The 13,806-nt window shown below is 37.1% G+C and overlaps 1 protein-coding gene across 1 annotated transcript in view; it reads left to right on the forward strand.

Moving 5' to 3' along the window:
• LOC123866478 (neprilysin-4-like) overlaps window positions 1-13,806 on the forward strand; it is a 73,182-nt gene that overhangs the window by 2,962 nt on the left and 56,414 nt on the right. The window contains exon 2 of the mRNA XM_045908071.1: window positions 8,213-8,286. Coding sequence (XP_045764027.1) covers window positions 8,213-8,286 — 74 coding nt within the window. The remainder of the gene's footprint in view (window positions 1-8,212; window positions 8,287-13,806) is intronic.

Raw genomic sequence — 13,806 nt, forward strand, 5'->3', positions numbered from 1 at the left:
TTCAATATATTATAAGCGACTAATCCATGGTTTTCATGGCTTTTACCCTCAATGAAGGCACCTACCTATGGTGCCCGGGTAAAAATTCCTCGTGAAATGTTCTGAATACAATTAATTATGAAACCCGTATTGAATTGCACTAAGAAAAGGCACTTACCATTTTTTTTACTAGAATCAAACCTGTTACTAATAAGGAAGAAATGAAAATAATTTGTATGCTATAATATGCTATGAATATGCTAAGAATCTACTAAGCTTTTAAATACTGATCGCGATCGATTTGCTGTTACCCGTTGAGGAATTCCGTCTTGTATTTCCGAAACTGTTCATCAAATCCTCACCAAACTTACATGGTACCAACCTGACAATACATCCTTTGTAAGAAAAAAGGAATTGTGAAAATCGGTTAAAACTTGACGGAGTCATGAAGCAAAATTGATAAAATGTTTGATCCCGTATCCCGAAGAATCCCTAATTTTTTTCGGGATAAGAACTACCTTATAATATGTATGTTAACTCGGAGTATCAGCTGTATAAAATTTCATTTAAATCCGTTCAGTAGTTTTCGCGTAATACGCGTTCAGACAGACAGACAGATACTTAGAAAGTCAGACAAAAATTACAAAAAAAAATGATTTGGGGTCTATATCGATAATAATATATAATAATCGGTTTTGGCCGATTAAATTTTTTTAAACATAAATGTACAGAAATCATCCAGTTACAGTTTCATTATAAGTAGGTATATAATTAGTATAGATAAGAATTAGCACTAACTACGACTTTTAGTGTATTTTTTCTCGAAGCGACAACACCATACGTTCATTTCAAAATTAACAGGAGGTTGCTAAAGTAATAATTCAGTCACTCTGTTGGACCTCAATGAGTTTTTGTGTGGAGAACGAGCTAAGAAGAGTCAACCACTGTCGTAAGCTTGTAAGTGAATTGGCAATCCATTTATATTTATAAGCCCCAAGCAAATAATTTACAGTAAACTATATTATAATCTTAGTAATTAGAAAGAAAATCAACCAAAATATGTTCAATTCTTTTAGAAATAGAATGTTCATTTTAAACCCCCGACCCAAAAAGAGAGGTGTTATAAGTTTGACGTGTGTATCTGTGTATATGTGTATCTGTGTGTCTGTGTATCTGTCTGTGGCACCGTAGCGCCTAAACTAATGAACCGATTTTAATTTAGTTTTTTTTGTTTGAAAGGTGGCTTGATCGAGAGTGTTCTTAGCTATAATCCAAGAAAATCGGTTCAGCCGTTTGAAAGTTATCAGCTCTTTTCTAGTTACTGTAACCTTCACTTGTCGGGGGTGTTATAAATTTTTAATTTACACTTGTATATGGTCTAATAGAAGACTCTCAAATCTTAATAATTATGAACGACCGTTCCGATCGACCGATTAGCACGACCGACCGAGATATAATTGATTTTAATCTTAGGTTTTAATATTGAAGATGATTGTAGTTTGTATATATTATGGTTTTTTATTGATTAATACCTACGTGAATAATTGGTATAGGTACCTACTTAATTACGACGCGACGATATTTTACTCTCGTTCCATGTTCGAAGTAAAATATACATTATTATTAACTAGATAATGCTCGCGACTTTATCCACGTGGATGTAGGTTTTCAAAAATCCCGCGGGAATTTTTTTATTTTCCTGACTACAAAGTCCTATCGCTTCTCCAGTCGCCTCTGAGATGTAAGCTATCTCTATAACTTTTATAAAATCGGGTTAACGGATAAGCCGTGGAAAGCTAACAGACAGACCGACAAACCTTCACATCCATAATATTAGTATGTATTATACATATAAGTATCACAGCTTCGCATGCAATATAATATCGTAACCTATTGCCCATTTTCTTTCTTTCTTCTCTCTGGGCTGGTTTCCGCACGTACGTTTCCGTCTGTTGTGCGTGCGTTGCCCCTCCCCGCCGAAGTCTTCACTCCAGTCATCCAAGCTCGCTCCAGAAACCGAGTAGACCGACCTATTGCCAATTATAAAACTGCCAAAATTCGCAAGACGGAAGTTTCCTCCAATCGTAAGAGCGTAGGTACCTGCCTAAATAAATAGAAATAACATTTTATAAAGTAAATACTTGCCTGTGGAAAATTTACGAGTGGAGCTTACAATTTTAATTGGGCACAGGTACCTATTCCTATTTTGTTAGTGACGTGCACGATATAGACAAAAACAAAAAGCTGTAGCTATGCCTAACCAAGATGATAACCGCAGGATTTTTTAGAACGCAAAAGGTTCAAAGTCATTTATGTTGGTCTAGGTGCTCTGAGAGCCCATAGAAAATTTTGGGGACGGACGTGTAGATATTTGATTAAAGCTGAAAGCTAGTATAATGTATTATATGTCGCAGCGGAATGGCATAAATGGCATAAACTGACATCCCTCAGGGATATGGCTAAGTCCCGCTAGATGTTAAAACGACAACTCAATTAGACCATTTCACTAAACAAATCTAGTGATATCATAGAACCTTCTTCAAGAAAATACTCTCTTATTAAACCCTCCATATCGGTATCCGCGGCATCGTACCGGAATACTAAATCCCTCTTCACTTGGTGGCACGGCTAAACGGCTTTGGCGATAGGGTTGTAACTAGCCACGGCCGAAGCCTCCCGCCAAACAAAACCTTGATATTAACTTTTAGTTTATTATCAAGCACCTTCTGAAAATTCTCTACGGGCGCTGGGACCATATAAAAACATTCCATAACCTGTATAATAAGACTAATTATGGCAGTGATGGTATAAACCTACTACATCTACCTAACTATGTACTTATGTACAAAAACTTGAAGACGTTTAGGTACGGATAGAGCCGTGATAGCTTAGTGGTTAAGACGTCCGCCTCCTATTCGGAAGATTGGGGGTTCGATCTCGAGCACGCACCTCTAACTTTTCGGAGAATTGCTTGCACTTGCTTTTACGGTGAAGGAAAACATCGTGAGGAAACCTGTATGCCAGAGAGTTCTCCATAATGTACTCAAACGTGTGTGAAGTCAAAAGTCAAAATGTGTGTGTGTGTGTGCCAAGCCGCAATTGGCTGCATGGCAGACTACAGCCAAACCTTTCTCATTCTGAAAGGAGACCCATTCAGGGATTTCTAAATATCCCGGGAGAACGTTTTGATTTTCCGGCTCAAAATGTAGCCTTTGTCCGTCTCCAGGATGCAAGCTAATAATATTAATAATGGTCAAACGCAAATATCTAAAACATTGAACGCGTAAATCGTTCTATAATTGAGTGGATATTTCCTACATATTTGTAGTGCTCTTACGACGGATGTACCTACATTTATGTTCTGTGGCAATACTAGGTGCCGATAATACCTTAGATGCATATGTTACTCATCTGCCTTAAAGCCTTAACCGCGCCGTCTTTCCCATCGGTAATGGTGCAGTAACGCGAAGATGCTGCTTCAATTATTCATGCGCAGGCGCATGTTTTATTCATCCGCGTTGTCGTTTAATTGCTGCGCCTATCATTACCATACCTATATGTATGTGTACATGTATAGTGTTGCTACGTCTCCTTTTATGTTGATTGTGTTATTGTTAACTTGTCGGAGATGAATCTCGCTGGCACGAGTATACCTACGTATCTGGCTTAAATCTGACTGTCCGCTTGAACATATCTCTGCTACGAGCCACTTTAGTGGACAGGTACCCTTAGCTAGGCATTTGTCCCTTTCTCGCTCAAGAAATGTATGATTCCGTGTAAATAAGAGATAAATGTATTAATATTTGATCGCTAACTGTGTATAATTATGTCGGCTAAAACTCTGTCTGCACTTTTTTGTCGCAGCGACGAGCTATAAAAATATTTTCTTAATATTATCGAAGAATAAATTAATCAAATGTCACATTTCCCATAGAAATCTACTTTCATGCAGCCTTGCGGGTTATGAATTTCCTAGAATTTCTACCAGATAGGTAGGTAAGTAGGATTTTTCATTAGTTTTTCCTTCATTGAACAGCGCGATGAATTGTTTAGGTACAATCAAAGGCTCTTATAAAAAAAAACTTGAAAGATGTCTTCCTAGGTTATCTGCGCGATCTAAGGACTAATATTATAGGTTAAACACAAATTAGAATATCTACTCGTACCTACTTCATGCTTCACAGACAGTTTGAGCTAGGAGGAGTAGGAATGACATTAGTGCAACGCTTGAGGTTTGAACTACCAACCTTTTGGAACTCAGTCTACTTCTTAACCTTAAACCTTTACTTAAACCTTTACTTATAATTATGCTGAGTGGGAGACCTATATTTGGTCACATGGGACATTTTAATTTTAGTATATGTTAACTTATAAGTATAATATTATTATGTAGATATTCATTCAATTAGTTTTAAGATATATTGTATTGTAATGTGATGTAGTGATCAAATAAAAAAAAGTTTTCTTTCTTTTCTTTCTTCTTTCTTAACCATTAAACCATCGAGGCTCTGATTTGAGGTCTGCCAATACTATGCTTTCAGAGTGCGAATTACTTCATGAGATTGTTATCTTGATGTTTTGCATCAGATCGTATTAGCATCTTAACTCATTATATTTCGCAAAAAAATACATTCTGATAATATCACAACGCTTGTGATGCTTCTAAGCCTTTCAAATTCAGGTAGCTGCGGTTTGAAAAACGAGCAAAACTCGAGCCAAGTGAGCCTTATCTAGAGCACTGTGCAACAAGTGTTAGTGGGACACAAATCACAATAACACACTGCTAGTGTAATGTGGAGACTGGAGTTATATGACATAACTGCACCGGCTTTTTGTTACCGGTACATATAGTATGCGACAGGTCGAGATGGTAATCGGGGTATGAGAAGGGGCGATGGCCCGCACACCCGCACACCCGCACACCCGCACGTCACTCGCGCTTTCCCGCACCGGCTTAGCGCGGAGACTGTGCGGGTGTGCGGGGCGTCCCCACGCAGATTGCCATCTCGACCTGTCGTGTATTATAGACATATCGGGAACTAGTGCTCGTGATTTGCGTAGTCCGCGTAGATTAATTACACAAACAAACCAATATTTCTTACCCTTGGGGTTTGAATTTTCAAAAATCCTTTCTTAGCGGATGCCTACGTCATAATAGCTATCTGCATGGCAAGCCCGATCCTTCCAGTTGTTTGAGCTGTGCGTTGATAGATCAGTCAGTCGGCTTTTCCTTTTTTTTGAAGATTTAGACTTGAAGAAAGAATTTTTTGAAGATTTAGACGTGAAGAATCGAGTGAGATATTAAAATGAAAGACTAAAAAATTCTGAGTTAATTTAATTGTATAAATATAGTTCAATGTTAAAATTCACCGAGCGACAGAACAACAATTTTAGTCCATCGCTATCTATCGACAGTTCGCGGGTAGGTACTTAGTAGGTAGTCGGGCTTAGTACTGACATTTAACTTTATCTTGTTATACTTGGCTACCTTCAGAATGTTTCAGTACTATAGCAGGTATTTGCTATTTTTATCTATTTTAATTAGACAAATTGAGTAATGTTACTGTTTTCCTCGCTCGCAATGTTGCATTGCAAATTTTGTAACCGTTTGTCAACGCGGTATTTTGAGAAAAGCGAATTATTGAAATTCGTTCCATCGCGAAAATATGGGTAGATTGCGACAAAAATTCTTTTCCATTGTCATGAATTTTAATGCAAAATATTGTGAAAACTAGCTGGTGCCCGCGACTTCGTTCGCGTGAATACAGGTTAATAAAATCTCATGGAAACTCTTTGATTTTCCCGGATACAAGTAGCCTATGTGTTAATCCAGGGTATAATCTATCTCTATTCCAAACTTCAGCCAAATCCGTCCAGTAGTTTATGCGTGAAAGAGTAACAAACATACACACATATACACAACTTTCACCTTTCACCATGAAATGCAAAAAATGCGAAAGTGTGTTAGTTTGTTGGTTTGTCCTTCAATCACGTCGCAACGGAGCCACAGCTTGACGTCATTTTTTGCATGGGTATAGGTACTTAAAGGCCTGGAGAGTGACATAGACAACTTCTTATTCAGGAAAATCGATGACATGTTAAATATTAGGCTATGTTGGCGTAAAATCAAAGAAAATTAGGATTTCGGTTACCTGCGTCAAATGTGCTAACATTTGACGCCTGCCAGTGACGTTGAAGCCTCGACATTTTGTTGGAAGTTCCCTAACTGTCGTGAACTGTAAAATACCTACTACCGGTCCAACCCGCGCCATGCAGCACTGCGCTATCTTATCTCAGCGACCATTGTTTGAACACAATGCCATCGTGATGTCATTAATCATTTCGGCTGTATCATCTGTTATCCGGTGTTAGAGGGCTCTGATGCGTTTTAGAACAGTTCTTTGTTATGCATCTTTTTGTTAGTAAACATTAGTTTAATCAAAGCATTTTTTTAGCATATTATACCTATCGATCATCTAGCCTAGTGGTTATATGACGTCAGCCTTCTATTCGATCTTCGGTTCAATCCTGCACCTCAAATCCTTCGGTTTTGTATGCAATTTTCCCATTTAGTAGGTATATAGTTTAGTAGTAGTAGTAGTAGTTTTGCATTTAGTATATAGTTATCCTGTGGGAACTCTTTGATTTCCCGGTATAAAAATTTGCCTTTGTCAATTTCCGGGATGCAAGCTACCTCTGTATATAGAAATCGATAAAACGGATGGGCTTTTAAGAATCCCATGAGAAATTTTTGATTTTCCGGGATTAAATTAGCCTATGTCCGTCCCCGGGATGTAAGCTAACTATTTATCAAAATCGGTTGAACTGTTGGACCGCGAAAACCTAGCAGACAGACAAACAGACAGAGACAGACAGACACACTTTCGCATTCATAATATGAAATAATTAGGTACTTAAGTATTTTAGGACTCAATTTGTGCCGTTTGTGTTCAACCATTCCCCGCGACCGCAGTTGGCATTGTTTCATTAAAAATATTAACACTTTTAATTAATATTAAGAATTTTAATTTGAGGTTGATGATGATGATGACGAACCAATTCCAATTACTATCGCTTCAAAATTTCGTATGTCCTAAGTAGGTATACACTACGTAAAAAACTCATCTTCTACGCAAATTAAGATACCATTTTGTCAATGCTTTAGAATTTAGATAAAAAAAGTTATGCAAATACATTGCAGACGTTAAATATGCTTCAAATTGCTTACAAATAAATACTTAAATCGTTATTAGGGTTCCGTAGCTCAAAAGGAAAAAGGAACCCTTTTAGGATCACTTTGTTGCCTGTCTGTCTGTCCGTCGTGTCTGTCAAGAAAACCTATACGGTTCTTCCAGTTGACTGAATCATGAATCATGTAGGTAGGTCTTATTAGCATATAAGTAAAGAAAAAAATCCAAAAACTGTGAATTTGTGGTTACATCACAAAAAAAATACCTAACTATATTATCTTGTAGGATGGTACGGAACCCTCCGTGTGCGAGGTAGGCTTTTTTATTATTATTAAAATTTGGTAAACGTTAGCCAAATCAGCTATGAAGCAACGTACTTGAGTAGGTAAACTTAGGGCTGCCGATTATTATTATTTTCGGTTTAGGTAAATATATCTTTCGATCATTATCGTATTTAATCATATCGATTTGGCAGGATATGCGATTACCTAATTTTTAAGACCCCATGTATATAATATACATTATACATACATACATTATTATGTACCATATTCGTGCAAAATAAATTATTACGATTTTAATCTAATTCTAATTATTGTGTTCAGACTTTTTAGAGATTGTATTTGTAAACAACAAATTACCAATAATAATTCTTTGGGACTACCAAAAGGATGATTTTGTAATTACAAAGACTTAAAAACGATGTTGGTACAGACCTGTTCAGGCTCTTAGAAGTCTTGGTGGAATAAAGAATACAATATGGGCAGTCGTGTTATTAGTATAGCTTTAGTTTTAAGTTTACGTAGGTAGGTAATTAATTAATTATTATCATCCTCTTACAAATCCAGCAATGGACAATCAAAAAGCATATAATTGTACCCACTCTACCTACTCCTACCTGGTATCTACTCTGAATAACTACTATAATATTATTTGACTTTGACTTTGATTCCGCCCAAATTAATATAATTAGTTTACAAGTACTTGTCAGCAGCCCTAGTTAGATGGTCGGCGTAAAGATTAACGTAACGAATCTCCAACAGGTCAAGGACATCGACAGCGAGAGCCAGCGCTCCGCCCACCCGCCCGACACCGCCAGCGGACTCGAGGAGAAGCTGTGAGTCCATTTCAGCTTTTTTTACATGAATTAGAGCGTCAAAGTCACCTTGTTTCACCTTGTTCCTCCCTTACCACTCTACCACAGAACAGCAAGAAACCATAAAAGTTGGCATCTTTATGTGATCGACATCCAATCCATTCACAAGAAACGCTTTCGCTCAACGTTTCTGATACGAACCACTATAATAATAATAGAATAGAATAGATTTTTATTCAAATCAACTTTTTACAAGTGCTTTTGAATCGTCAAAATAATGTACCACTGGTTCGGAATGCCGTTCCTACCGAAAAGAACCAGCAAGAAACTCGGCGGTTGCTCTTTTCAAGTGTTAAATTTACAATAATGTGCTATACTATACGCTAAGGAGTGAATTGCCCTTCCAGTTTCCGTCTTTCCTGCCATGTATAACCTAAATACCCTCAAGGCTAGAGTGAATAAGCATCTTCTAGACAAGCGCGCTCCGACTTAGACTTCATCATTGCTTTTTACTTTAGTAAGCATCATTTTCGTCAAGCAAGCCTATTTTGCAATAAAAGAAGATTGACGTCTCTTACTAGGCTTAACCTTAGTATATTTTTTCGCCACTTTTTTACCATAAATTCCAATGAAACCTACCCTATATCTCTCGGAGACAATCCGGACTATGATTATAAATGTAAAAGTTAAAACCTATCGATTTTGACGAATGGTACAGAGATACCTACTTAGCTTGCATCTTAGACTTCTAACCCAGAAATTCAGTGTCCACAGGATTTTTAAAAGCCTCAATCCAAACAGATGGAGTCGCGGTTAGAGTCTAGTATCCCATAAAGGCATAAAATTACATAAACACAAAGATACGAAACAAAGAACATAAAAAACTTTTTAAGTATTTTGGAAAACAAGAAAATTAGCACTTCAATAAACTGTTCACGCGTCTCCAAATCACTTAAATAAATAAACACCTGCGTAGGCAGGCGGTCTTGTCTTACGCACAAAATAATATCATGTAAATAATGTAATAGCTTCTTTGAAAGATGCCATCTTAATATCCAGGAAGTCTAGATCGCATCGTCGCAATATGGTATCTTGAGTTATGTAACCACTTTGGTTTCGTTAAGAGTTGAGACACAAGTGAATTAAGCTCCACTTGATGTACAGTTATTTGATGAATGTATTACAAAATATTACATTTGCCATGGTTTTAAATTCAAACCTAAACTATACAAGTCTTAGGCTGCTTTTCCACCAGAGGTGTGATATGCATCTATGCTGTGTGGAGCTCAAAGCTAAGCTACGAAATCATGTTGTCCCGGCCATCAACGCGATGTTCAACGGCGTTTCCCGTTAAACGCAGATGTAGCCACGATCAACGTACAACGGCATTCACAATGCCGTTTGGCGTGAGAAGATTTTAATCCCAATTCAATTGGCATTAGACGTTAATCGTTTAAGTTTTGCCACTCAGTTTAACGCATTGAAAATGACGATAATTATGGCGTTGTTGGGTATTGACGCTAACCTTAATATGGCCCGAGCATGACGACAGCTTCCATTAATGCTAAGTGGTGTAGCAGTGCAGATAATAAGCGACTCGAGCTAAGCTCGACGATAGGGAGAGCACAGTAGCTTCCATCAGCTCCCATCCCTAGCAGACTTTACATTTAGTACTTTGATAATAATTGATGCTATCGTTATAGCATTTATACTCCACTGCAATCCACAAAGCGTGATACAAATATCTTGCCACGAATAACTAGATCGGCAATAATGTGAGACACGAAACAATTACACATAATATCTAACAAGAACTGATCGAAACAATAGCAAGGCAAAAACATCGCGCTAGCGACTAGACACGTTTCCTTTGCTGCTTAAACGGTTAGGTAAAACTTATTAAACCTGAGTAGCTGGTGTATGTATTTCACGTACTTATTGTTCTGTAACTCAAAATGTATATCCACTCATCTAGGGTTTCGACTTCCGTACCTCAAAAGGAAAAACGGGCCCCATATAGGATAACTTTGTTGTCTGTCTATCTGTCCGCCTGTCGTGTCTGTATAGAAAACCTATAGGATAGGTACTTCCCGTTGACCTAGATCTAGAATCATAAAAGTCAGGTAGAGGTCTATAAAGACAACCTTTACTCTGTAAAGGGAAAATCCGATAACCATGATTAAAAAAAAAAAAATAGCGAGCAAAAGAGCGGGCAGGTCGATTACTGCCGCCCATTAACATTTGCAGCACCAGAGGTACCGCCGATGCGTTGCCCGACTTCACATAAAAATTTTAAAATGTGTTCATGAACAAATAATAATTAGTATTTTCAATTTTCAAAGGAGAGGAGATTTTCGATTAATAGTAGATTTACAAAGTAGAGCGGACTATAGGTAGATAAACTATATACCTATCTGTTACTTATAGCACCTGTGTGCCGAGTGGGAGTTGTACAAAATTATTCGCATGACTTCACCAGCGCGTTAATCGAGCTAACGTCAAACGCACCGAGAATCGTGTGCAAGTGAGTGTGTGTTACTATCGAAGCTAACCAGCCCATACGCGTTTCCTCACCGTGAATGGCGTTTATTATTTTTGTAATGTTGGCGTCGTGATATAAACCAACCAAATTTAGAATGAAATTTCTATGAAGTGATTGTATGGAAGCAGCTGTCTATCAAAATTTAACTGGTTATATCTACTCTCCATGTTTATGTTTTGAAATCATCGTCTTTGTAGGTAGGTATAGTATGTACGACATCATTATGTATTAAAAATGAGTCAAGGGTGAGTCGGACTCGCACTCTAAGGGTTTCGTAGCATCGTACAAGATATTTTAATAATTTTACGTGGAAGACTATAAGTTAATAACAACAGCGCCATCTATATGTGATTTATAAAACTGATTATGTTTATGAACACATATTCTTTTAGAGCCTAGAAAAGTAAATTAAAAGTAGTTTTGACTAAAATACCGCCCTGCCATAATTTTTAAATCGTAGTCCTTTAAATTAAACTTGAAAAATGCAAATAAATGTCTTTAAAATTATCTCCTCACTCAACTTTCACTGTAAAAATCTATGCGACAACTTAACTATCGCGTTAGCGTCGTGTTTACTCGATTTACTTCGCGGATTGTCAAAATTTGATACTCGCACTCGCATAGTTCTGGAATCAACCAATCACGTGCGCTCACGTTGTCACTTTCGCATGCGAGTCGGTAAACAGTAGTCGGTCCCGAGGACGTAAAAAACTCGCACTCACAAATTATGTTTCCACTTCTTGTCACTAGATGGCGCTATTTCAATTCCATACAAAACGCAGTTAACTTTTACGCGATCGAATAGGTTAAAAAACTCCGACTAGGCACACTGTATGTGTTGTGACGCATAAGTTGCATTCTACTTTGAGATAAGGTAAGTATGTAGTAGGTTTTATATTTTGTTTATATAATATAAGTAATAAATAATAGTTAGTAACTTAGATGTCTTCCGTGCCTTATCAATTCCGACAAATGTGTTTCGTTAATAAGTATTACAATGTTTTATTGTTTTATAAATAACGGGATTGTTTAAATACTTATCTTATGTGTAGGTACCTATCTGAAAATAAACATTTTCGCTCATGTAAAAAATATAGCATATCAATTTTTCATGCATTTTGCCTAAGCATTTTGCATTATGCACCAGTATTTCAACGAAGTTTTTCATTTTTAACCGACTTCAAAAGAAGAGGAGGTTCTCAATTGGTCGGAATCTTTTTTTTATGGTTTACCGGTACCTATATAATTTTATTTTAGAATACTTAATTTACTTATAATTTCATTTTAACCGACTTCGAAAAAAGAAGGAGGTTCTCAATTCGTCGGAATCTTTTACCAGATTACTCTAAGATGCCCGAACAGATTTAGATTTTTTTTTGTTTGAAAGTCCCATATAAATTTGGTGAAGATCTGATGAATATCTTCGGAGAGGAAAACAGAACTCCTAAATGGATAACAGTAAATTGCTCGCGATCAGTGTATAATAGCTTAGTAAGTTAGGATTTTAACTGGGCATAGCATATTATAGTACAGTGGGGCCACTAAAAATTGTGAAACAAAAAATTTTCAAAAACTTTTGAATTTTTTACATGAGAGCAACCGCCGCGTCCATTGAGAGAATAGGTATTCTCCCAGAGACATTATTTATGGTAAAACACTGATAAAAACTTGAATCATATCTTTACTTTTTACTTTTAGACATATTTTAAGCGTTTACAAATAGACATAAATATACGCTGCGGGCTGCCTTCTTTATTGGGTAGCTAATAACATAACGAGGTTAGTGGTAACAACGTCAACTTTTGTTTTGCAAAATGACGAATGGCAGAGGACCTTCCTGATGTTATCGCTAGCTTGTTGGAAGCAGTAACAGGCACTAACTATGGCAGAATTAGGCCACCGAACACTTTGTGCTAATGCTAAACTTCACACTTTTGTTTGTCTTTTCAACGGATATCCCGCGTTGATAATAAAAACCATATGAATAACCTACCTACATACCTACGTCCTAAGTTCGTTAATTTAAACGGAGTTATCTAAAATCTAGTTTTACACGAAGAAATTTTTTAATGTTCTTGAGACGATCTTTTAACCTTCGACCCAAAAAGAGGGGTGTTATAAGTTTGACATGTGTATCTGTGTGTCTGTCTGTAGCATCGTAGCTCCTAAACTAATGAGCCGATTTTAATTTAGTTTTTTTTTGTTTCAAAGGTGGCTTGATCGAAAGTGTTCTTACTTCTTAGCTATAATCCAAGAAAATCGGTTCAGCCGTTTGAAAGTTATTAGCTATTTTCTAGTTAACCTTCACTTGTCGGGGGTGTTATAAATTTTTAATTTACACTGGTTTTAATTGACATTTCAAAAATATCTAATTCCTTCGCGTCATAGTTGTCAGCGATATGAGTAGGTATACAACTCTATATCAATGATAATCTGATGGTAATCGTCATTTCAACTGATTCAAACTATAGCGCACCGGCCCATTATTAAGCACGGGTCACTAAAAATGAGAAGGGGTTAGGTGATAGTCCACCACACTGGTCAAGTATAAATTGGCACTTGATAGCCAGACATACCCTTGAGAACATTATGGAGAACTCTCTGACATGCAGAGTTTTCTCATGATGATTTCCTTCGGCGTTAAAGCACGCTACTCTAACTTAGATGCGTGTGACCGGGATCGAATCAAGAAACCCCCGAATAGGAAACGAAGTTTTGATCACCGCTTTCCATCTCCCTCACTATAGTAATTATGTACCTAATTTTGAAGGAAACCTCGTCACAAGATTTTCCGGCTCTTTTCAATAAAACTAAACCCGAAGCGGTGGTGGTAGTAGGAAAAATCTTCGTACCTTCTAAACCTTGGTTTATTAGAACCCAAACAGATAGGTAAACCCATCGGTTAACTTCTACTAACCATGGTTTATTAGATACAAGACAGATAGGTATACCTACCCGTCGGTTAACTTCTAGTTCGCTCTGAACAGTGTACAAGCCAA

Source organism: Maniola jurtina, chromosome 6, assembly GCF_905333055.1.
Source record: "Maniola jurtina chromosome 6, ilManJurt1.1, whole genome shotgun sequence".
Lineage (NCBI taxonomy): Eukaryota > Metazoa > Arthropoda > Insecta > Lepidoptera > Nymphalidae > Maniola > Maniola jurtina.